General features: G+C 45.1%; 3 protein-coding genes across 6 annotated transcripts in view; 2 read left to right on the top strand and 1 right to left on the bottom strand.

Annotated features, from left to right (window-relative positions):
* Positions 1–671: 671 nt before the first annotated feature.
* LOC142374488 (tripartite motif-containing protein 16-like) lies at positions 672–2,354 on the top strand. The gene has a single exon (XM_075458211.1). It carries the CDS (start codon positions 672–674, stop codon positions 2,352–2,354), a length of 1,683 nt encoding a protein of 560 aa, XP_075314326.1.
* A 5,027-nt stretch (positions 2,355–7,381) lies between these two features.
* LOC142373964 (D(5)-like dopamine receptor) lies at positions 7,382–8,811 on the bottom strand. Its single transcript, XM_075457450.1, has one exon. The coding sequence runs from the start codon at positions 8,809–8,811 to the stop codon at positions 7,423–7,425; it is 1,389 nt and encodes a 462-aa protein (XP_075313565.1). The 3' UTR covers positions 7,382–7,422.
* Positions 8,812–12,081: 3,270 nt separating this feature from the next.
* LOC142374162 (serine-rich coiled-coil domain-containing protein 2-like) overlaps positions 12,082–25,890 on the top strand; it is a 58,420-nt gene continuing 44,611 nt past the window's right edge. For all 4 annotated transcript variants that reach the window (XM_075457700.1, XM_075457699.1, XM_075457701.1 and 1 more), the window contains exon 1: positions 12,082–12,533. The gene's annotated coding sequence lies outside the window, so the exon portion shown is untranslated. The remainder of the gene's footprint in view (positions 12,534–25,890) is intronic.

Here is a 25,890-nt window from a genome sequence, read left to right as displayed (position 1 = left end):
ATGTTTCAGCCTCAAAGCTCTGCTGCATTTATGTCGAGTGCAGTTTAGGATCCAAACCAGCAACGTGTTGGATTCATGTGCAGCAGCTAATTCCATCATTTCAGGAGAAGCTCGTCTGCTTTATTTAAAGTTCTGTGAGGAAAGAAGCTGACGAGGAACTGGAGCTTTAACATCATGATTCAATGTGAAAGTGAAGCTCAGTTTCTTTCCAAAGGGATTAAAAGAAGAATCGACCCGTATTCTAACCATGAAGACTGTTGTGAAACAGCTTCGACTCACTTCCTGCTCTCACACACAGCAGGGTTAGGGTTATAACCTTATAAACCTTATAACCTCTGCCCACATATCTCCTTGTAACCAACAGGAGGGGAACCCACCGGCTCTGTTCTCTGCCCTGTTAATCATCTCAGAAAAGTTTATCAGTTCATTCTCTGAAATGTCTCTGAGCAAACCACACAGTAAGCTGGACTTTGACCTGTTTTTATGTCTTCATGATGAATAAAACCACCCAGTTTTTATTACTTACTGGATATTATCTCAAGTTTCTGCTCCTCCTGGAAAGATTAGAGCCTGATGACACCAGTTAAAGTCCAAAGTGTTCAGAGCACCAGCTGTGAGGAGTCCTTTATAGCAGGAACACAGACGGCTCAGTCGCTGATCTGAGAGGAGAAATGGCGCAGAAAGGAGTTCAGCTGGACCGAGAAAGCTTCTGCTGTTCGATCTGCCTGGATCTGCTGAAGGACTCGGTGGCTATTCCCTGTGGACACAGCTACTGCATGAGCTGTATTAAAGGCCACTGGGATGGAGAGGATCAGAAGGGAATCCACAGCTGCCCTCAGTGCAGGAAAACCTTCGTACCGAGGCCTGTCCTGGGGAAAAACACCATGTTAGCTGATTTAGTGGAGCAGCTGAAGAAGACTGGACTCCAAGCTGCTCCTGCTGATCACTGCTATGCTGGAGCTGAAGATGTGGCCTGTGATGTCTGCTCTGGGAGGAAGCTGAAAGCCACCAAGTCCTGTTTAGCCTGTCTGGCCTCTTACTGTGAGGAACACCTTCAGCCTCATTATGATTCAGCTCCACTCAGGAAACACAAGCTGGTGGAGCCCTCCAAGAAGCTCCAGGAGAACATCTGCTCTGATCACGATGAGGTGATGAAGATGTTCTGCCGTACAGATCAGAAGTGCATCTGTTATCTCTGCTCTGTGGAGGAACATAAAGGCCACGACACAGTGTCAGCTGCAGCAGAAAGGACTGAGAGGCAGAGAGAGCTGGAGGGGAGTCGGCAGCAGATCCAGCAGAGAATCCAGGACGCAGAGAAAGATGTGAAGCTGCTTCAGCAGCAGCTGGAGGCCATCCATCGCTCTGCTGATAAAACAGAGGAGCACAGCCAGAAGATCTTCAGCCAGCTGATCCGTCTCCTCCAGAAAAGAAGCTCTGATGTGAAGCAGCAGATCAGATCCCAGCAGGAAGCCGAAGGGAGGCGAGTCAAAGAGCTTCAGGAGAAGCTGGAGCAGGAGATCACTGAGCTGAAGAGGAAAGATGCTGAGCTGCAGCAGCTCTCACACACAGAGGATCACAGCCAGTTTCTGCACAGCTGCCCCTCAGTGGCAGCACTCAGGGGGGCTACACACTCATCCAGCATCCAGATCCGTCCTCTGAGGCACTTTGAGGATGTGACAGCAGCTGTGTCAGAGCTCAGAGATAAACTACAGGACATCCTGAGAGAGGAATGGGCCAACATCTCACTGAGAGTCGCTGAAGTGGATGTTTTACTGTCACAGCCAGAACCAGAACCAGAACCAGAACCAAAGAGCAGAGCTGGATTCTTAAGATATTCAGGTGAAATCACACTGGATCCAAACACAGCACACAGAAAGCTGTTACTGTCAGAGGGGAACAGAAAAGTGACATTAATGAGAAAACATCAGTCTTATTCTCGTCATCCAGACAGATTCACTGGATGTCGGCAGGTCCTGAGCAGAGAGAGTCTGACTGGACGTTGTTACTGGGAGGTGGAGATGAGAGGGAGAGAAGTTCGTGTAGCAGTCGCATACAAGAACATCAGCAGAGCAGGAAGTGGGAATGAATGTGGATTTGGATTTAATGACAAATCTTGGTCATTATATTGTTCCCCAGACAGTTATTCATTTTGGCACAACAACATAGAAACCTACATCTCAGGTCCTCGGTCCTCCAGAGTGGGTGTGTACCTGGATCACAGAGCAGGTATTCTGTCCTTCTACAGCGTCTCTGGAACCATGACTCTCCTCCACAGAGTCCGGACCACATTCACTCAGCCGCTCTGTGCTGGGATCAGGCTTTATTTTTATGGATCCTCAGCAGAGTTTGTGTAAAGTGGAATAAATGTATTTAGTCAGCTTGTTGCTGACAGCTGGTTGCTGACAGCTGGTTGCTGTGATGTCTCTGCTGTTCTGCTGTTTATTTGCTGCTGTTTCCTGTGTCTGTGCAGCCATGGAGGATATCACTGCTGATCAGGAGTTTGATTCACAGAAATATTTCTCCACATGAAAATCTAAACTTCTCTGAGCTCTAAATATCAGTCGGATCCTGGTGTTGATGTGTCTGTATGTTGTTGTTTCTCTTCCACTTCACTGTGAAGATTTCCACAGCAAACACGACTCTGAAGGAAGCAGCAAAGTGTTTTCTTTTGTCTTCATTTCTGTGGAATCTGATGGAGAAAATGTCAAACTGATATGAGGGTCTAACTGAGGCAGTTTTCCTGTAACAGCACAAAGTCCAGAGTTCATGTTCAGAGCAGGAAATATTTGTCCTTTTGACTTTCTTCAATAAAACGGCTTCATCACAGAGAAATTAGTCCAGTTTTCTTTGATTTGATCCGCATGCTTCCATCCAGCAAAGACCTGAAGCCGGACCTGAGAGATTAAGATTACTTTGTCATGTTCACACGAATGTTACACAAAATTACTCCTCCGCATTTGACCCATCCGGGATGCCATACACTGGATTGGTGGACAGCCAATAACAGCGCTGTGGGTAAGGATCCAGATCTTCATCTTAAAGCTGCTTAGCACTGAAGAACACCCACACTGTAACAAACTGCTGATATTTACGGTGGATTTACAACAGCATCCCACTGTATTTGACAATAATTGTAAAATACAATTCATCCCTCACATGTAAATTAACAGTTAAATCAGTCATTTAACAATACCAGTAGATTACTGTAATTTAACAGCATAAAACAGTATTTATAATGAATTGATGTCCAAATCCAAAATACGTTATTATACTGTTAAATAAATTACGGTAGATGCACTGTAAAATAACAGTAAAATACTGCTGCCAGTATTTTACTGTTATTTTACAGGGAAATTCTTTACAGTGTGTTTCTGCCTCAGATTCTGGGTTTATATCCATGTTTGAACATGTTTTCATGAACAGTCGGAATATGTTATTTATTTATTTTAATTTATTTAATTTTATTAATTTTACACAATTCAACTACAAGGCGATTCAAAAAAAAGAGTGCTGTCCATCAGCTTCTTTAAAAGTTAGTTAAAAGCTTTTTCTTGTGTTTTCTTTTGGGTTCAAAGAGTCACAGTCTTGGCTTTGAAATTGATTTTGACTCTGAAAAATGTACAATTTGTTTTTTCACAAGAAAGTCATTTTGAAGAAGATCAATAAATAAGAAATAAGAAAATGAATGATAAAGAAAAACCATCCTCTGCAGTTTGTTAAATGCCAGAACCACAACTGGTGCCCCAGCCTGGTATTTATTGACTGCTGCTGACAGATGACAACAACAACAACAATGAAACACCGACATCACAGCTCAGGGGGAGCAGACGCAAACACTCATCTGATCTGTTGTTCAGCTTGAAATCTGATTTGGCTCCGGGTGAGATGGCTGAACTGAAGCAGCCTGCAATTACACCAAGAGGTAACTCGACACAGAAACTAATGATGTAATTGTTATCAATTATCCTTCCATCTATCCGCCATCTTTAACATATCAAAAGCAGCAAACACTCACATCAAACAGCTAGCTTCAAAATGTTACTGCATCAATTATGCAAATAGTTATTAAGGCCTATTGTGCGTTTAATCTGTAGGCATCAAGAGCATCTGATGGGGATGTCCTTCAAGCTATATTTTACATTTGTCGAAGCCATTGTAGCAGCTCCAAAGATCAGAAAGCACGATTTAAAGATTAGAGTGAGGCCGTTTAATGTTCATCTAACAGCTGCTGCAGCTACTTAAAATAAGATTTTAATCTCAATCAACTGAGTGAACAACAAAACTGTCGAGTATAATCCACACGTAAGGTTGCAATGAGATGTTGGATTTGTAACGGATTTAAATTCTTCAGCGTTTCGACATTAAATAGTTTAAATCCAGATGTTCTGGGCTTGAAACTGACCAAAAGCAGGAGGGGGAAATCACCACAGGGAATTATTATAAAGTGAGAATCATTTCGTTAAAATGACACCGAGAAGAATACATCCACTTTGAGCCACAGATTCCCAGTCAGGAGTTTACAGGCAGAAGAAAAAGTTAAAGGGATAGTTCGCCTCTTTTAACATGAAGCTGTATGACATCCCATATCAGCAGCATCATTTCTGAACATCTTCTTACCCCCTGCTGCATCCTGTGAGCAGAGTTCCAGCCTCGTTTTGGTGTTGATGAAGGTAGTCCGGCTAGTTGGCTGGGGTTTAAAAAATAAAGTGTCTTACTTCTCAAAACAATATGTACGGAAGCCCAGAGCGGACGTGGTACGTATAAACTTTTTTCTGATGGTTTTTTCGAGATAACGAGTTATTTTACTGATGGTTTTCGAGGCCACTTTTTCTCCCCAGTCCGCCCCTGTTTATATGTATTTATATGTATTTCTGGCAAATGTTTTTACCCATTTTTACCCCCTTTCATTGGAAACTGAATAAAGTCGCCTATCAATCAAACATGGAATGTTTGTGAAAATGCACAAAGCAAATCCCTCTGGTGTGACGAGCATATCGTTTTCTCGAGAAAACGAGTTATTTATCTCGTTATCTCGAGAAAACGATAACGGCACCTCTCATGCATCATTCGGTAACCATGGAGACGGCCTGGTCCCCTCAGCCGGTCACTGATGAAGTCGACTACATAAGCAGGATCACTGAGTTGTAAACGCCTGCTGAGCTGCAGTCCAGCCGGCCGTCTGCTTAAAGGACGCGGGCTGATATGAAAGTTATCTCTACAAGACAAACAAACTGCAAACACATAAAACACATGTAAACACATATAAACAGGGTTGGACTGGGGGAGAAAAAGTGGCCTCGAAAACCATCGATAAATTAACTCGTTATCTCGAGAAAACCATAAAAAACAAAGTTTATATGTACCACGTCCGCTCTGGGCTTCCGTACATATGCGTTCAACAGAGTAATACATTTGCATCACAAAAAGGTTCTCCAGGAAAATGTCAGACCTCACAATCTCTTGGCCCTATTTTCTCTCCCTTCGTATCACTGCCTGCTGTGCAGACCGAAGCGCAGACCGAGCAGCAAACACCGTAACAGGCACGGCTGTCGGCAGGCGGCAGCACGCAGTGATACGAAGGGAGAGAAAATAGGGCCAAGAGATTGTGAGGTCTGACTTTTTCCTGGAGAACCATTTTGTGATGCAAATGTATTACTCTGTTGAACGCATATTGTTTTGAGAAGCAAAACGCTTTATTTTTTAAACCCCAGCCAACTAGCCGGACTACCTTCATCAACACCAAAACGAGGCTGGAACTCTGCTCACAGGACGCAGCAGGGGGTAAGAAGATGTTCAGAAATGTCATGGTGTGTTATGGGAGGACTCAGGTGCAGACACGGACGGGAGGCAAAAGTGACGTTAAAGCATGGGCGTCGCACCCGTGGGGGATGGGGGTGTGATTTCACCCCCCCACACATTTTCCATAGGTAAACCCGTTTGCCCCATGGATGTATTATATTAATGGTTTGCCCACCCTCTTAGTGCACCAACATACAATGTGTTTTAAAGACTCTGTACCCTCTTTAGAATAATTACATCCAGATTTGAGCAGTCTAACTATTGTAGTTTCCATACAGGACCCAGTTTAGGGTGATGAGAATAAAAAAAAGCAGTAAAATGACCCTGTTCTGCATTTTCACAAATCAGAAAAAGGTTTCACAAATTCCAAACAAAGTTTTAATGAATCTATAGCCTCTTTAGAATAAATCCATCCAGATTTGAGCAGTCTAACTATTGTAGTTTCCATACAGGACCCAGTTTAGGGCGATCAAAATGCAAAAATGCAGTGAAATGGCCCTTTATGCCCATCCCTTTAATTCGCGAATCGGATGCCAACTTCAGCGTCGTGTCTATGGGCTTGACGTGGTGCTCATGTGCCCCCCCGGAACACCCCCACATTTAAAATCACTGCTCCACCCCTGCATTAAAGGATTTATTTACAAGGATAAACAAAAGGTGCAGCAAAGCTGGAGTAAGGAAAAACTAAACTGAACATGAAACCAAGAAAATAACAAAACAAACTTAAACACTTGCGGAGGAAAGTGACGAGGAAAAAAACCAGGGACCAGGGAAAGGAGTGTGATCATAAAGGCGAGGAATGCAGAATAGGGTACAGATCAGGGAACAAGTCCTGCCCCCCTGAGAAATGCCACGATTTATTATCTCTGTTTGTGTCTTGTATTGATAGAATAAATGCAGGTGGTGATTTAAAAAAAAATAGCTTTATTTCTTTTTTTGTTATCGCGTCCCCCCCTCCGTAACCTTAACCCCTTGCTGCTGAAAAAAAAAGGAGATTTTCACATTTTCGGATGTTTTTGTTGTGTATAATGATCTGAAATGTAGACTTAATGAAGGTAATAAAAAGCTGGAGTTGGCTGTTCTACATTTCTTTACAAAAAAAAACCCCAAAAAACTTCAAAAAAAAAATCCACACGGTCATGATTTATGCTAGTGTGACCATATTTTCTTTACCGAATTGAATTATTATTATTATTATTATTATTATTATTATTATTATTATGCTTAAAGTTGTAGTCGTGGTTTTACACCGATTTTTTCAGGTATTGTTTTCTGCCCCCCCAGAAAACAATAGAGAGCACACTAACAAGGAATACACAAGGAGAAATAAAACATAACTGAATACTGAATAAGCAGAACTAAGGTGAAACAAAGACTGAATCTAAATACAGAAAACACTAAGTACCAAATAAAAATAACACCAATAACTCAGTCCAAAAAACACAACTAAAAACCCAGATCCTGACAATAAATGATGTTGCTGATATGGGATGTCACCCCGCTTCATGTCAAAAGAGGCGAACTGTCCCTTTAAGACATGATCCTGCTCCATGGTACAGTGGGGGGCCCCTGAATGAATCAGAAGCCCTCCGTGATGCCAGACACTTCCGGGGTTTGTGGCGTTCACAGGTCCTGGATTTGACCCGGAATAGCGCAGCTGTCTGCGGGGTCGGAGGAGTTGAAGGGCATCATGTCCAAAGAGATCTCTGGCTCGCACTCCAGCTGCAGGATGGCGGGCAGCAGCAAGTTCCGGTGGTTCCGGCAGTCATCGGAGACGACGGAGACTTTGTCAAAGTCGTGCTCCGGGCCGGCCGAGGTGTGCGCGGGCGGCGGGATGAGCCTCTGCGCGCCGCCGGGGAGCTGCGCGGCCTCCTTCTGCATGGTGGTGTCGTGGTGGTAGGACACCAGCTCGTTGCTGAAGTCCACCGTCTCCACGGCGGAGGTGGAGCAGTACTTGTTGCAGCCCAGGAGGGTGGAGAAGGCCTTCCTGAAGTCCGCGTTGAAGGCGTAGATCACCGGGTTCAGGGACGAGTTGGCCCAGCCGAACCACACGAAGATGCTGAAGGTGGTGTCGCTGACGCACGGCGCGCCCCCGAGCTGGTCCGGGTCGCAGAAGGGGACCACGCAGTTCAGCACGAAGAACGGCAGCCAGCAGAAGACAAAGACCCCCATGATGATGGATAGGGTCTTTAAGACTTTGGTTTCCCTTTTAAAGGAGGTTTTCAGCGAGCTTTCGTCGTGCGCCGAGGCGCGGTGGCGACGGTTTGGCGCGCGGGGCCCCGCGGCCCTCTCCAAAGAGGAGATCCGTCTGATTTGGGTCTGAGCGATGCGAAAAATGCGCGTGTACGTGCCCACCATGATGACCACGGGGATGTAGAAGCTTATCAGGGAGGAGGAGATGGCGTAGGTCCGGTTCAGGCTGGCGTTGCAGTCGTCCGGGTCGCTCGCGGTGGAGTTGTGCGCGCGGTGCCAGTTGAGCTGCACCGGGATGAAAGAGATGAGGATGGAGAGCGTCCACGCGACCCCGATCATCAGGAAGGCGAACCTGCGCGTCATCTTGCGCTCGTACTTGAAGGGGCTGGAGATGGCCCAGTAGCGGTCCATGCTGATGATGCACAGGTTGAGGATGGACGCGGTGGAGCACATGATGTCGAAGGCGATCCACGTGTCGCAGAAGCGGCCGAAGAGCCAGATGCCCGCCACCTCTGACACCGCCCGCCACGGCATCACCAGCACGGCCACGAACAGGTCCGACACCGCCAGGGAGATGACGAACGCGTTGGTGACTTTGGAGCGCAGGTGGCGGAATTTGATGACGGCGGTGCACACCAGCGTGTTGCCCAGCAGCGTGGAGACGATCAGCACGCAGAGCACGCAGCCGGTCAGCGCGCGGAGGCTGAGCTCTCCGCCCGGCCCGGGCATGTCCGCCCCGGCGGTGACCACCCGGTGCCGGTCCGGGGGGCCTCGGTGGTCCCGATGGTGGCTTTGACTGTCATTGTAAAAGTTCTCCATGGATGTGCGGAGGGACCCCCGCTACTCCATCCTCTGTCCGGACACTTTCTGCTCCACGAGGACCAGAGGAAAAGATTCCGCTGCCGGAGACGCGCTCTGAGCAGATCACGCGTGGAACTGAGGCTGCACAGGTGACCCTCTGCGCTCAAACCAAGTGCTTCTTCTCTCCTGCCTCTCAGATGCGCATTGAATGCATCTAATCTGGTGTTTTTCACCAGCTGCCTGAAGACTGATTATTTTACAGATGTAAAAACTGGTAAAAGTAATCACATCGTATTTCATTTATTATTTACTATATGTTTTATTATTTATTTATTTATTTATTATAATTATTTACTATATTTTTATTTATTTATTTTTATTTATTATAATTATTTACTATATTTCACATAGTAAATACAAACCCTGGGGTGAGCGAGCCTTTTCCCAAAGCTGCCCCCAGGCTCTGGAATAAGCCCCCCGTCCAGCTGCGTCTTATTTCTGACCTGGGCCTCTTCACATCTGGGCTAAAAACCTGCTTATTTAGGATGGCTTTAATACCCAGTAGCATGATGACACTTTTATCTTATTTGATTTTGTTGTATTTTATTGCTTTCACTTTTATTGTTTTTATTTGTTTTTACTTCTTCTTCTCTTTATTTATTACCTGCTGTAAAGCACTTTGGTACACCGTAAGGATCGTCTGTAAAGGGCTGTAGAAATAAAGTACATTTACATTTACATCAAACACCCAAACAGCTTCAGAACGAGACTCAAGGCACACGTTACAGAAACAACAGTCTTTGTGTTTTCTCCTCATACCACACTGAAATAAAGCTCAATCCTTACAATTCATCATTTCAGAAAACATTTTGGATTAAAAAAAACAAAAACGCATCTTCCCTGCATGGTTTCGTCCATATCTACTCAATATTGACCTAATTTGTTTTAAAAAGTAATCAAATATTTCATTTTTAATGGTTTAAAACACGTCATAAGTGTGAGACTCCATTTCTGTGGATGTCACGTGTCTTTTTGTATATAACCATCAGTCATTATAAAAGAAAGATAAGAAATCTGCAAATAAGCTGAGAATATCCATCCGCAAAGTAAATAAAACTTTCTGATAAAGTCTAAAGCAGCTTGAGAGGGTGACTTCTGCCCCCTGCTGGACAAACAGCAGCAGCTCGGCCCAGAACAGCTGGTTTCAGGGCTTCATTTTCTCTGAAAGGCTTCAGCATCATACAGTGTTATCACATTCATTAACGCACGTTTAAATATGGAAATCTGCGGTTTGTTTTGCACTAAAATGAACAATAATTTCCACAAATCACTCTGATCCTGAATCTTATAAAGAGTCTGAAGTGAAATGAAGGAATTTGAGTCAACTTGAAGTCGATGTTTTTCAAAAAGCTCCTGAAATGATGAGATTTTATCACATAAAGGGTGAGAGAACTGAGCCAGCTGCAGGCGGGTTAACACACTGAGGGATTGTCACATTCTTAAAGGGAACAAAATCAAAGAGATCGGACACACTGATACGAAGGCCAGAGCTTTTTAAATGTGCCCCATGACTCAATCTGATGACTGTAAATCTCACCGAAGCCGGCTGAACCTGAGTCCATCAGTTGGCTGTTAAAGGGATAGTTCGCCTCTTTTGACATGAAGCTGTATGACATCCCATATCAGCAACATCATTCATGAACATCTTCTTACCCCCTGCTGCGTCCTGTGAGCAGAGTTCCAGCCTCGTTTTGGTGTTGATGAAGGTAGCCCGGCTAGTTGGCTGGGGTTTAAAAAATAAAGCGTTTTGCTTCTCAGAACAATATGCGTTCAACAGAGTAATACATTTGCATCACAAAATGGTTCTCCAGGAAAAAGTCAGACCTCACAATCTCTTGGCACTATTTTCTCTCCCTTCGTATCACTGCCTGCTGCCTGCTGCCGACAGCCGCGCCTGTTCTGGTGTTTGCTGCTCGGTCTGCACAGCAGGCAGTGATACGAAGGGAGAGAAAATAGGACCAAAAGATTGTGAGGTCTGACTTTTTCCTGGAGAACGATTTTGTGATGCAAATGTATTACTCTGTTGAACGCATATTGTTTTGAGAAGCACAACGCTTTATTTTTTAAACCCCAGCCAACTAGCCGGACTACCTTCATCAACACCAAAACGAGGCTGGAACTCTGCTCACAGGACGCAGCAGGGGGTAAGAAGATGTTCAGAAATGATGCTGCTGATATGGGATGTTACACAGCTTCATGTCAAAAGAGGCGAACTATTCCTTTAATTCTGAAGGAAGTTAAAGTAAAAACTCAGTTAATCAGGTTTTTGGCAACAACAGGTTTTAGTTAAACTTTAGTTAAATGGGTCTGGAGGCTCTGCAGGTTTGTGGTGAAACTATAGTTTTATTCAATTATTTTCATTATTAGTATCATTTCCAATGTTTTTTTGGGGGGGGTTATTGGCCTTTATTGGACGGTGGATAGAGAAGAAAGAGGCCAGAGAGCATGGGCGTCGCACCTGTGGGGGATGGGGGTGTTTCGACACCCCCACTTTTACAGCAAGATGATTTCATCCCCCCCACACATTTTCCAAAGGTAAACCCGTTTGCCCCATGGATGTATCATATTAACGGTTTGCCCACCCTCGTAGTGCACCAACATACAATGTGTTTTAAAGACTCTGTACCCTCTTTAGAATAATTCCATCCAGATTTGAGCAGTCTAACTATTGTAGTTTCCATACAGAACCTAGTTTAGTGCGATGAGAATACAAAAAAAAGCAGTAAAATGGCCCTGTTCTGCATTTTCACAAATCAGAAAAAGGTTTCACGAATCCCAAACAAGATTTTAATGAATCTATAGCCTCTTTAGAATAATTCCATCCAGATTTGAGCAGTGTAACTATTGTAGTTTCCATACAGGACCCAGTTTAGGGCGATCAAAATGCAAAAATGCAGTGAAATGGCCCTTTATGAACATCCCTTTAATTCGCGAATCGGATGCCAACTTCAGCGTCGTGTCTATGGGCTTGACGTGGTGCTCATGTGCCCCCCCGGAACACCCCCACATTTAAAATCACTGCTCCACCCCTGCCAGAGAGAGTGTGGGGGGGGGGGGGCCTACAGCGACGAGCTCAGACCTGGACTCGAACCCACGCCGGCAACTCCACTGCATTCCAGCTTAACAGTCTGGTCATGAAAGGGTTATGTTTACAGCGGGTGGATGACGTCACAGTCAGCTGTGCCTCGTGCAAGCGCTCTCCGCGCCCACGCGCATGTGTGTGTGTGTTTGTGGATGATTCAGCAGCTCGAGCGACGGCGGTCTCTGTTTCTTCTTCTTCTTCTTCTGCACATGTGGAGCAGAAGCGGGTCTCGCGCGGACCAACGGCTCCCGGTCCAACATTCTCCCGTCAGCGGGGCGCGCGGGGCACCGAGGTAAACCCGTGCAGGTGGTAAACATTGGCCGGAGACCCCGTGGTGGTGGTCGGCGGAGCGCTTCTTCCACAGGCCGGAGCACCGCAGCGCAGCGGCGGCCGCGGCGCGCTTCCATCCGCCGGAGGATTTTACCGCTGTTTGTCGGAGCTTTTTCTCTCTGTTGTGTTTCTCAGACTCTATCCGGTTGGATTTAATAACAACACAAACACACAGCTGCTCATTCAGCTGCTCATCCGGCTGCTCATTCAGACATCTCCACCTTGACATTTCCGCATTCGGACAGCTGATGCTCCGCGTTCCCGGCAGGTGAGTTTGCGGCTCTCCGCGCACATCTGCGTGTAAACGGCACTTTAACACAAAGTGTGACTTTTGAAAGACTAAAAAAAGATGGATGAACACGGGTAAACACTGAGTCACAGAGATAAAGAGACGCAACACAATCCTGTAGATGACGAACAGCTGATGTGAGTCCAGGCACCACTTTAATATATATTCCTTTTATTAAAAGGACAAAATGAGTTTAAACAGCAGAATAAAATGAGAATAGATCATAGATTAAACCTTTAGGATGTAAAGGAAACACTGGGGATGCTGGAACCTTCCTGTTTCACAGATTTAAATCTAAATATTTGCTGTGAAACGGTTTGATGACAGATTTAAAGTCAGGATTTGAGGTTTTCTGAGGAGAAAGTTTCTGTTCCAGGTTCAGTTTTCAGGTCAGAGGTCGGAGACGATGTGAGGAATGTTCTGAGAACGGCCGCATTCTTTACGTCTGTGGGCCCTTTGTTCACCTCTAAGTCCCGCTGGTTTATTTTAAAGCTGCTGAAGGGGCTCCCAGGGGCTCCTACAGGCTCCCAGTGGGCTCCCACAGGGGCTCCCAGGGGGCTCTTAGGGGCTCCTACAGGCTCCCAGTGGGCTCCCACAGGGGCTCCCAGGGGGCTCTTAGGGGGCTCCTACAGGCTCCCAGTGGGCTCCCACAGGGGCTCCCACAGGGGCTCCCAGGGGGCTCTTAGGGGCTCCTACAGGCTCCCAGGGGGCTCCCAGGGGGCTCCCAGGGGGCTCTTAGGGGTTCTCAGTTCTAAACCTGAGACCCGTTTGGGCTTAGTCCCCCCCTCATTTTAAGTTCTATCACTGTTTCTTTTCAGGTTCTGCAGGTTCTGCTTTGGTTCAGCAGGTTCTGCAGGTTCTGCTTTAGTTCTGCTTTGGTTCTGCAGGTTCTGCAGAATCTGCTTTGGTTCTTCTTTGGTTCTGCTTTGGTTCTGCAGGTTCTGCTTTGGTTCAGCAGGTTCTGCAGAATCTGCTTTGGTTCTTCTTTGGTTCTGCTTTGGTTCTGCAGGTTCTGCTTTAGTTCTGCTTTGGTTCTGCAGGTTCTGCAGAATCTGCTTTGGTTCTTCTTTGGTTCTGCTTTGGTTCTGCAGGTTCTGCTTTGGTTCAGCAGGTTCTGCAGAATCTGCTTTGGTTCTTCTTTGGTTCTGCTTTGGTTCTGCAGGTTCTGCTTTTGTTCTGCAGGATCTGCTTTTGTTCAGCAGGTTCTGCTTGGGTTCTGCAGGATCTGCTTTGGTTCTGCAGGTTCCTCTTTGGTTCTGCTTTGGTTCTACAGGATCTGCTTTGGTTCAGCAGGTTCTGCTTGGGTTCTGCAGGATCTGCTTTGGTTCTACAGGATCTGCTTTGGTTCTGCAGGATCTGCTTTGGTTCTGCAGGTTCTGCTTTGGTTCTGCAGGATCTGCTTTGGTTCAGCAGGTTCTGCTTGGGTTCTGCAGGATCTGCTTTGGTTCTACAGGATCTGCTTTGCTTCTGCTTTGGTTCTGCTTTGGTTCTGCTTTGGTTCTGCTTTGGTTCTACAGGATCTGCTTTGGTTCTGCAGGATCTGCTTTGGTTCTGCTTTGGTTCTGCTCTTTTTATTTGGCCCTACAGGTCTCTCTTTCTGTTGGTTTTGGCTCTGTTCTGAGGACCTTTCCTTTTCTTCAGGTTCTGTTCTTTAGTTCTTCGGTTCCCCGGTCGGTTCCTCTGCTTCTGCTGGTGTCTGACTTGTCTTTTCTTCTTCCGGTTGTTCCTCGGTGTAGTTCTAACCCTCCTGACCCACGGCTGGTTCTGCCCGGGCCTCAGAGCCAGCAGCAGAACAGAACCTGCTGGTTCTGTCTCTCCCGGGTGTTTCCACTCTGCTCCGCTCACACTTTTCCCTCCGGCTGCTTGGAGCTCAGCTGAGAAGAAGAATCTGAGAGTCCAGACCTGAAGCCGCTCAGAACTCTGCTGAGTCCAGACCTGAAGCCGCTCAGAACTCTGCTGAGAGTCCAGACCTGAAGCCGCTCAGAACTCTGCTGAGTCCAGACCTGAAGCCGCTCAGAACTCTGCTGAGTCCAGACCTGAAGCCGCTCAGAACTCTGCTGAGAGTCCAGACCTGAAGCCGCTCAGAACTCTGCTGAGAGTCCAGACCTGAAGCCGCTCAGAACTCTGCTGAGTCCAGACCTGAAGCCGCTCAGAACTCTGCTGAGAGTCCAGACCTGAAGCCGCTCAGAACTCTGCTGAGAGTCCAGACCTGAAGCCGCTCAGAACTCTGCTGAGTCCAGACCTGAAGCCGCTCAGAACTCTGCTGGGTCCAGACCTGAAGCCGCTCAGAACTCTGCTGAGAGTCCAGACCTGAAGCCGCTCAGAACTCTGCTGAGTCCAGACCTGAAGCCGCTCAGAACTCTGCTGAGAGTCCAGACCTGAAGCCGCTCAGAACTCTGCTGAGTCCAGACCTGAAGCCGCTCAGAACTCTGCTGAGAGTCCAGACCTGAAGCCGCTCAGAACTCGGCTGAGAGTCCAGACCTGAAGCCGCTCAGAACTCTGCTGAGTCCAGACCTGAAGCCGCTCAGAACTCGGCTGTGGTGTAATGAGATGCATCTCCAGCACATAGACAGATCCGCACTGAGCTTCCAGCCTTTAGTGTTCAGGACTGCCTGCAGACGCCTGAGCCTCCAGCTGATGAAAAATTTACCGTTTTCAGTCTGTTTGGTGAATAATTCAATCAGAAAGGAGATGCAGGCGGTCCTGTGTCTCCCCCCCGGCAGCAACAACAACATATTATATTATTTGTATTATTTTATTATATATAATCTTAAATACAAAAAGGTACAAAAAGAACTGAGAAAAAAACACAATAAATAAGTGAAATACAGAATATAAATATCAATAACAAATCCTCAAATAACCTGAAAATCCTAAAAATAACCAAAGAAAGCTAAATAAATAAATGAAGGCTACTCCATGGAGCATAAAAGCAGATTCCTGCGGTTCTGATAGCATCAGAGCTCAGACTGTAGCAGCTGTTTTCACCCTGTTCACAGCTGGCTTTAACATTAACATGTTGTGTTGCAAACACAAACCAGACCAGGTTGCCTTTGGGTGAAATTAGCTGCATGACATGAAGCCTCAATTCTAATTCTAGTTCAGCTAAAATTACTAAAAATCAAACACAGTCGTGGCTAACAGCAACATGTTAGCAAGAGGCTAACAGATAGCCTATAGCCTACGTCACTGATAGAAATCTGCATCCCTTTATCTTCTGCCCGTTTCTCCTCTTCTTCTCTTCTTCTCTTTCTAAACTGGGCACCTGATGGCTTCTTTGGTCTTTCACCATGATGATGATCCATGATGACTCCACATTATTACCTTTGCTTTTCCCATTAACGCCGGCCGCTCACCCGTCAATCAACCGAGTCACGTGACGTAAACACATTTTTTCATGGTGCTGTTCACCACGTTTCACCAGTAAAACCAGATCAAGGTTATTTTTGTCCTTTTAAATCTATTAATTTGCACCTTTTAGCATCATTTTGCCTGGTATTTCTGATGGATTTGAATCTAAATAGACTCATTTTTCTGTCCCACTGTGAGGAAACCAGGGGATGAAACATCTGTTCTTCTTTCAGCTCCTTTTCTCTGTTTTCTGACGTTATTTCATTCCACTCTTTATCAGCAAAGTTAATCTTTATAATAACAGTTGCTTTTTCCTCTGAAAAGCTTCTCGTTTTTTCAGTGTTTTACTTTGATCTAATTCTTTTTACCTGCTTTTGAACAGTTTCTGTTTCATCATCCTTTTTATCTTTCTGTCTCATCAGTTAAATTTCCAGCAGCAGAATATAAATAATTTCCAACTAAATTCAGTTTTTTTTCAGTCTCACTGGTGAAACCAAAGCAAACTGCAGATGTTAAACAGCTGTTTCAGGCCCGGCTGTGCCTCGTGCTAAGCTAATGCTAGCGGCGCCTCTCCTTTCGGGGCTGTTTTTCAGATCTCTGGTGATAACTGGTGGCAGGAAATGTTTGGTGAATCTTCCATCTGGGTGGAGCCTTTCTGCTCTGCTTCCTCACTGATGAAATCACCCAAACTGCTGCTTTATTTCTAAATGATTCTGCACCAGTAAACAACCAACAAATACCACATATTTATCTCCAGAGTATTAAAATATTTTGGGATCTTCTGTTTAATAAGTAAAATGTCCAAAAAATAAAGTTAATCTAAAGAAATTGGATATTTAAAATTAGATTAGATTACTTTCAATAAAAAAAATGGAAAGAGTATAAAGAACATAAAGAATAAAATAAAGTTCTTACAAAGAAGATATTAAAACGCACTGATGTCATTTTTAGGCAACATGTTTTTTTTTAGGGCTGGGCAACGATTAAAATGTTTAATCTAATTAATCACATGATTTCCCTGATTAATCACGATTAATCACGATTAATCGCGTTTGTACGCAGAATCCAAAAATGAATCCAAAAGTAGCGTATAGCTTTTAGCATTTAGCTTTATTTTAAATGTGCTGCCATATGAATGAAAGTGCCATAACATTTGTTGTGCAAACACACTTTTAACATCAGCATCTTTCTGTAGTTTTTATGTAGAAGCCTCGCTCCACTGTCTGTTTCCTTGAATGACTTGCTGCTATCAGTTGTGTGTTTTGCCTTTAAGTGATATTTTAGACTGGAACTACTACGCTGAGAAGACAATTCAACTTGGCAGAGTTTACAGATGACTTTGGTTCTGTCGACTCCGCCGTCTGGAAGAACTTTAAAATGAAGATGGCCGAGTAAAAGTTCCGTACCCTTCTCCATGTTTGGTGGATCCGCCGATTACTTTCTTTTCCTGTTCCACAGCAGACAGCAGCAGACTTTTACAAAATAAAAGCATGTGAGCAGCAGACTTTTACAAAATAAAAGCCTGTGAGCGACAGACTTTTACAAAATAAAATAAATAATAAAACCTGCGTTAATGTGCGATAAAATATTTATCGGCGTTAAATAATTAACAAGTTAACACGATAATAACGAGTTAACTCGCCCAGCTCTAATTTAAAATGAAATTAGATTACTTTAAATTAAAAAAAAAATGGATTCCTGAAAAACATAAAGAATAAAATAAATTTCTTACAAAGAAGATATTAAAATACACTGATGTCATTTTTAGGAAACATGTTTCATGTCTTTTTAATTTTTTGTTTTTATTTTTCTGTACAGCAATTTGGTAAACTGAGGTTGTTGAAAAGTGCTTTATAAATAAAATTGGATTGGAAACAAAGAATATATTTAGAAGCTTAATTAATTACTTCAGTGTTGCACCTGTAAACACGCAGAACATGCGTGATGAAACCCTGCTGCAGCGCCTCAGAGACCCTCGGGTTTAGTGTCAGGCGTGCGAGCGTTGCTTCGGCCCTCAGACGGTTAAACATGGCTGCAGCCTGCTGGTGTGAAGTGTGCCAGGTTAAAGGAGAAAGAGCTGCTTTGTGGCAGATTAATGCTGCTGTGGAGCTCTCAGCACAACAGGGAGGCTGTCTGAGCCAAGTTGAGGGGGATGGTGGGGGGGCACAAGCTGCTCTCAGCTCTAACTGCTGCGTTGGAGACGTAAACTCTGCAGCACAGAACCGTCCTCTGCTCGGTCATGTGATGCATGTGGAGCGCTGACTGTCCTCTGCAGAGCTCATCCCGAGCAGCAGAGCGAGTCGAATGAGACAAACCGTTTTAGGAACCTCAGCACCAGTTTGACGGGTTTTTAAGATCAGATCAGATCAGATTTATTGGTCATGCATTCACACGAAATTTGTCCTCCGCTTTTAACCCATTTTTTGAGTGTTGAGAGTGGGAATGGAACCTGCCAACCTTCCGGTTAATGGCCGCCCCGTGGTGTCAGAAGTGGGACATGAACCCACGTCCTGCTCCTGCAAAAGGAAGTTGTTTCATTGATTGTTTGGATCGTTTCCCTGTCAGATGTTTCATAATTTCACCCTCGCAGCCGAACACATTTCAGCCGGTTTCTGTGGGAACAGAACACAGGGAAACGGAGCAGGACGGACGTTGTGAGCAGTCACCACAGAGCAGGTTTCCCATGTAAAGGTGACTAAAAAGCAGGAATATTCGTGGCTTTATCCGGCACAGCTCTGTTTCCTGGTTCCATAGGTCAGAGTTAAATTACAATCAGCATAGTTGAGCAAGGGTAATTCTCCTTGGATATGTGGCGGTGAATGAATGGGATCAGAGGCACAAAGCGTGTCATACCCCGGTATGATAGGTGGCGCTGTACCCATTCCAGCTGTTGCTAATAGAGCCACTTCCTGTTGACCTCTTCACCACCAACAACAACAACAAACTCAGGCGTTGGAGAAAGATGGAGAACGCAGAGCCAGATGAAGCTACGTCCCTCTACATTTGCTCTGTGATGAGCTGCTTGTTGCACAAACTCGATGCCCAACGGAGCATTCTCCATCGCGTTGTTTGTTTCTTTCTGACGGCGACAACAACAGGAATATCGTCTCCTTTGACTTCCGGGTCACGACCCCGGGAAAACATCTGGAGCATGCGCAGAACGCAAAGTCTGATTCACCACGTGCTTCAGCGTCTACAAGCAGGTTTAGAGTGACTTTCAGCCCAGTTATCTCGGGTCTGAATCCGGTCCGATCCAGTTCTTAGTCAGATTAAGGTGTCTACATGCACTTAATAACTCAGTCTGATTGTAATTTAGCCAATAATCTGATCCTTTCAGTGCCATGTGACCCCAATGAGTGAGTCAATTTGTGATATCCAAAATAAGTTTCCTGGAATACGTTTAATACTCGTGTTGCATGCTTGTGGAACCTCGTCTCCAGCCAGATGAAACGCCTTTCAGCTCCACTTCAGGAAACATTGGCTCCTGCAGGACGCAATGATTACATCTGGAAGCTGGACGAGTCGGCGCAAGTCTGCACCAAAGACTTTGGTTTGGTGCCTGAGTCGTAGACAGCGGCACAGCTTAATGTTTCCGTATCATCGTTCTTTAAAGCCGCTGTGAGATCGCTGTGATTCGGAGGCCAATAAAACGGGTTTTATGTTTCCATTTGGACGAAGCACTTTTTAAAGTTAACAGAAGTGCTGAGAAAATGAAACAGAAGCTGTGGGATGCAGCCCAGGAGGAGGAGGAGGAGGAGGAGGTGGGGTTACTCTGCCCTCTGCCAAGAATATCTCCGTCCTCTGAAAGTGAGAAACTGAAGCCTGGAAAGGCTCAGAGGGAGAAAGCAGAACATGTTGGAGGGAGAGGAGGAGATGGCAGCTCAGAGCTCAGGGCGTTGGGTCAGGTTCTGGTCACCTGAAGAGCAGCCGGGTTCTGGTTTAGTTGGACTCCATCGGGGCTGCCCCCTCGGCTCCGATCCTGTTGGGGGTTTCATGGACAGGATCTGGAGGGAACCTCAGGGTTCCCGCTCTGCTTTATGCAGATGATGTGGTTCTGTTGGCTTCTTCATGACCTTCAGTTCACAGCTTATCGAGAAGCAGCCGGGATGAAAGTCGGCTCTTCCAGATCTGAGGCCCTGGTTCTGAACCTCCGGGTCGGGGAGGAGTCTCTGCCTCAGGGGGAGGAGTCTCTGCCTCAGGGGGAGGAGCTTCAGTATCTCTGGATCTGGTCCTCAGTGATGGTGAGTTGGAGTCAGAGATGGACAGACGGGTCGGTGCGCCGTCAGCAGTAATAAGTGGATGGAAATGGAAAAGAAAACTGGACATTTTCAGTACATTTGCACGAAAAAAAGGACATTTTTCTTTACTTTGAAAATAACCAAATGGAAAAGGATTACATTTTTTTTGTACAACTTGTTTTATTTTTAGGTAAATTTCATATCCACAAAAGGAAATGGACTGACAGCAAACCACATTTTACATAGTATTAAATATGTTTTTCTCTACAGTGATGCATGATGTTTCTATACGTTTCTTTGTACATTTATACTTTTATATATATATTTTTGAATGTCACAGACACCCAGGCCTGAAGGTCACAGACACCCAGGCCTGAAGGTCACGGACACCCAGGCCTGAAGGTCACAGACACCCAGGCCTGAAGGTCACGGACACCCAGGCCTGAAGGTCACGGACACCCAGGCCTGAAGGTCACGGACACCCAGGCCTGAAGGTCACAGACACCCAGACCTGAAGGTCACAGACACCCATACCTGAAGGTCACGGACACCCAGGCCTGAAGGTCACGGACACCCAGGCCTGAAGGTCACGGACACCCAGGGCTGAAGGTCACGGACACCCAGACCTGAAGGTCACGGACACCCAGACCTGAAGGTCACGGACACCCAGGCCTGAAGGTCACAGACACCCAGGCCTGAAGGTCACGGACACCCAGACCTGAAGGTCACGGACACCCAGGCCTGAAGGTCACGGACACCCAGGCCTGAAGGTCACGGACACCCAGGCCTGAAGGTCACGGAGATGTCTCCAGATCCTCTGAATATTTTGATGATCTGATATTCTGTAGATGATGGAAGATTCTTTTCCACATTTTCTCATCACAGTTTTTCACAGAATTCTGAAACTCGTGAGAGACTCTGCTTCTCACAGGTGCTCTCTTTATACCCAGTCATGTTACTGAAAGCTGTTTCTGTTAGTTTTCCAGCCTTTTGTTGCCCCGTCCCGACAGTTTTGAGTCGTCCAGTTCAGGATGAGCTCATGTTCTTTATCAGATTATAAAACGTTTAACAGGCGATTCCTCTCCTGAAGCTGAATTCGACACCGTGGTGTCTGCATAGAAGAAGCCGCGAGAGCAGCAGATCTCAGATCAGGTTACTGTTGACTCGCTCATCAGTGAACAATGATGGATCCTGCTCTGAGCTCATCTTACATTTTAACCGGACAGAGAAGCTCGTTAGCGGCTGCATCCTCTGTGTCGGCCCGGTTTCCCCCCCGCGGGCTCGGTCTGGACCATCTGTCGCGCCTCCATCTGTGAGTTCTGCTCCGGCAGCTTTTGGCCTTTTCTCAGTCTGAGAGTGTGAATGAAATCCGACCTCACAGGGTGGGAACGCTGCTGAGAGCTGGCAGCCATTACAGGGACAGAACACCGGCTTCTGTCTGGAGACGATGCCGCCGCTGTTCCAGAGAAATAAGTCGACAGGTGAGGAGTTTGCCCTCCAAAACTCTCCTGATGGCACTTCAGGTGGCTTTTAAAAGTCATGAGCTCCTTCCCCTCTGCAGGTTTGAACACACAGAAACATTATTGGAAAGCTGTTGTGAACTAGTTGCCATCAGCTGTGATGATAGCGGTAAAACAAATCCCAAATATGTGGAGGTTTCAGTGTCTCAAAGTGTAATTTTAACCCGAATATTTGTCTTTTTGCAGCTTTTAAGCGTTTTAAATAGGGCTGGGCGAGTTAACGCGCTAATAAAGAGTTAACTCGTCAATAATTTAACGCCGATAAATATTTTATTGTGCATTAGCGCAGGTTTTATCATTTTTATTTATTTAAAAAAAAATAATAATAAAAAATAAATAAATTGGGCTTTTGTGCCTTTAATGGAAAGTTCAGAGAGACAGGAAGCAGGGGGCAGAGAGAGGGGGAACAACATGCAGCACAGGGCCGTCCGATGCGGGACTCGAACCGGGGCCAGCTGCAGCGAGGACTGTAGCCTCTGTACATGGGGCGCTCACAGGCTTTTATTTTGTAAAAGTCTGTTGCTCACAGGCTCACAGCAGCCATGACAGAGACGAACATCAGTGAAATACGGGCCATATGAGCCACTAAAAACTGAAATAAAACAGAGGAAAAGAAGGCTGGATGATACATGAGGATAGTCGTTACGTTTGAGACGAGATTGGCCCGAAAAGTAGTCCACCAGCTGCCCAGAGGAGGGATATCTAAGTGTTTGAGAATTAGATTTTTCCTGAGAGTATACGTGGTCTGAGCTCTGAGGTTATTTATTGTTTCTCTTGTGTTATTATGAGACGCTGCTGAAGGGGGGGGAAAGGAGCCCGATGTGATGCGACTGAAAGCAGGTGGACACGAGTGGAACCGCTCTGTGTTCCTCATCTCGGTTAAGATGGAGGCGGTTTGACCCTTTTTCTGGCTTTTTAGCCGGCGGGCTTGGATTCCTCGCAGCTCAGTGAGCAGAGAAGTAGAGCATGAGGACATGGATCACCCAGCGTGAGACTGCAGGAGAGCAGCAGCAAGATGTGCTGTTTCCTGCTTTGAATCATGCCAGGATTAAATGGATACAGAGGATGGAACCTTTCTCACTTTAAAGGGACAGTTCGCCTCTTTTGACATGAAGCTGTGTAACATCCCATATCAGCAGCATCATTTCTGAACATCTTCTTACCCCCTGCTGCGTCCTGTGAGCAGAGTTCCAGCCTCGTTTTGGTGTTGATGAAGGTAGTCCGGCTAGTTGGCTGGGGTTTAAAAAATAAAGCGTTTTGCTTCTCAGAACAATATGCGTTCAACAGAGTAATACATTTGCATCACAAAATGGTTCTCCAGGAAAAAGTCAGACCTCACAATCGCTTGGCCCTATTTTCTCTCCCTTCGTGTCACTGCGCGGCTGTCGGCAGGCGGAAACCTTACAGAGACCGGATGTTTTCTGAGCTGCAGGAGATGCAAACTGGTTTTCTTTGGCTTTTTTTTACTTTGATTAAAGTACTTCAGTTAGTTTTCTCTCTGATTAAAAAGCCTACTGATGTGGGCTGAATGCGTCAGAAGGTACAAACACAGGATTTAAGGTTCAGGAAAGACTTGGTTTGTAGAAGTGGATCAGGTCACCGGTGATATTTAAAGAGCCGGAGAAGGATATTTTTAACGTTATTGGTAGGGCTGGGCAACGAATTAAGGTTTAATCTTATTAATCTCATGATTTCCCTGATTAATCACGATTAATCACATTTGTACGCAAAATCCAAAAATGAATCCAAAAGTAGCGTATAGCTTTTAGCATTTAGCTTTATTTTAAATGTGCTGCCATATGAATGAAAGTGCCATAACATTTGTTGTGCAAACACACTTTTAACATCAGCATCTTTCTGTAGTTTTTATGTAGAAGCCTCGCTCCACTGTCTGTTTCCTTGAATGACTTGCTGCTATCAGTTGTGTGTTTTGCCTTTAAGTGATATTTTAGACTGGAACTACTACGCTGAGAAGACAATTCAACTTGGCAGTGTTTACAGATGACTTTGGTTCTGTCGACTCCGCCGTCTGGAAGAACTTTAAAATGAAAATGGCCGAGTAAAAGTTCCGTACCCTTCTCCATGTTTGGTGGATCCGCCGATTACTTTCTTTTCCTGTTCCACATGAGACAGCAACAGACTTTTACAATAATAAAATAAATAAAAATAAATAAATAAAATAAAAAAACAACTGCATTAATACGCGATAAAATATTTATCGGCGTTAAATAATCAACGAGTTAACGCGATAATAACGAGTTAACTCGCCCAGCCCAAGTTATTGGACATAAATGTTAATTTGTTTGGCCTTATATCCACTTTAGGAGGGAATCTGGATCCACAGTAATTTGTTTTTTTAAGTGGGGATCTGTTTAGGTGGTTGGGGGTAAATACAGCTCAATGTCTCCGGCACAAGCAGCAGTTAATAGATAAATTTACATGAACCACAGCTAAATAATCTGCCTCAGAGTCCCTCCTCTGGCCTCTGGCTGCTCTGCTTCCAGCTGCATTAGTGAAAGTGACCTGTAAGCACAGAACAGTCGGCCTCAGCTCGGTTTCCTTTATCAGTACGTCGATAACACGGCTGCCAAGGTCGGGACACGTAAGCAGCTCTGCTGGTTCCAAACTCCAGATCCAGGATCACTCCCTGATATTGACCCCCGGCCGGCCCTCACATGTTATAGAGATGATGCTCAGTATGGGTCTTAAAGGTGGGACAAAGTGATTCCTGTAGTTAATCCAGCCTCAGAGGAAATGGTGCGTTTGGTGGGCTCTGTTTTCAGGAGCAGATTAACCCAAATGTGATGCTGCAGCGAGTATTTCTGTCAGCAGAATCTGTTGATGAGGGAATAAATCTGCAGTTTTACCATCACTTCTGTAAGAAGAATACTTCTTATTGTAATTCTCCCTGTTCTCTCCATTAATCCCATTTAATTTTTACTAGGGCTGGGCAACGATTAAACTGTTTAATCTGATTAATCACATGATTTCCCTGATTAATCACGATTAATCGCATTTGTACGCACACTCCAAAAATGAATCCAAAAGTAGCGTATAGCTTTTAGCATTTAGCTTTATTTTAAACGTGCTGCCATATGAATGAAAGTGCCATAACATTTGTTGTGCAAACACACTTTTAACATCAGCATCTTTCTGTAGTTTTTATGTAGAAGCCTCGCTCCACTGTCTGTTTCCTTGAATGACTTGCTGCTATCAGTTGTGTGTTTTGCCTTTAAGTGATATTTTAGACTGGAACTACTACGCTGAGAAGACAATTCAACTTGGCTGTAAATGCAGGAGTTGTTTTTTACATTTATTTTGAAATACGTGCTTTTATGTTGAAACCAGTAAAACAGGAAGTAGCGCCGGTTAGCTCCGTTAGCTTCACACCTGTAGCGGTGATGTTACCTGCTAGTTTATCTTTATTTTATTCCTCCATGCTTGGTGGTGTTTGCTGTAACTGTGTCAATGTGATGCAGAGGAGAAGTGGAAGTTAAAGAATCCTAGTTCTGACCCTGCAGATTGCCTCTGGGGAATGATTCTGCCGTTGGTTGAGAAGCAGCTAAAGTGGCCAGTAGCCTATCACTTTGATTATTTATTGGTACCAGCCACAATGCTAAGAATGCTATTTCTTCAATGATTACAACAACTAATGTCGTCTTTTACTTTGTTTACTCGAACATTTAGTTCTACGGTGTTGATGTGGCGTTAATAAACATCTGTGAGAAGAACCGGAGTCTCGCATCCAATCAGTGGGCGGCATATTGGCAGCGTTTACAGATGACTTTGGTTCTATCGACTCCGCCGTCTGGAAGAACTTTAAAAGGAAAATGGCCGAGTAAAAGTTCCGTAACCTTCTCCATGTTTGGTGGATCCGCCGATTACTTTCTTTTCCTGTTCCACAGCAGACAGCAGCAGACTTTTAAAAAATAAAAGCCTGTGAGCAACAGACTTTACAAAATAAAAGCCTGTGAGCAACAGACTTTTACAAAATAAAAGCCTGTGAGCAACAGACTTTACAAAATAAAAGCCTGTGAGCAACAGACTTTTATAAAATAAAAGCCTGTGAGCAACAGACTTTACAAAATAAAAGCCTATGAGCAGCAGACTTTTACAAAATAAAAGCCTGTGAGCAACAGACTTTACAAAATAAAAGCCTGTGAGCAACAGACTTTACAAAATAAAAGCCTGTGAGCAACAGACTTTTACAAAATAAAAGCCTGTGAG

The sequence above is a fragment of the Odontesthes bonariensis genome, chromosome 23, assembly GCF_027942865.1.
Source record: "Odontesthes bonariensis isolate fOdoBon6 chromosome 23, fOdoBon6.hap1, whole genome shotgun sequence".
Lineage (NCBI taxonomy): Eukaryota > Metazoa > Chordata > Actinopteri > Atheriniformes > Atherinopsidae > Odontesthes > Odontesthes bonariensis.
The sequence above is the reverse complement of the archived record's forward strand: the minus strand, read 5'-3'. Positions and strand labels throughout refer to the sequence as shown.

Coding starts and splice junctions, on each gene's coding strand:
- LOC142374488 (XM_075458211.1), top strand. CDS start 672: ATGGCGCAGAAAGGAGTTCAGCTGGACCGAGAAAGCTTCTGCTGTTCG.
- LOC142373964 (XM_075457450.1), bottom strand. CDS start 8,811: ATGGAGAACTTTTACAATGACAGTCAAAGCCACCATCGGGACCACCGA.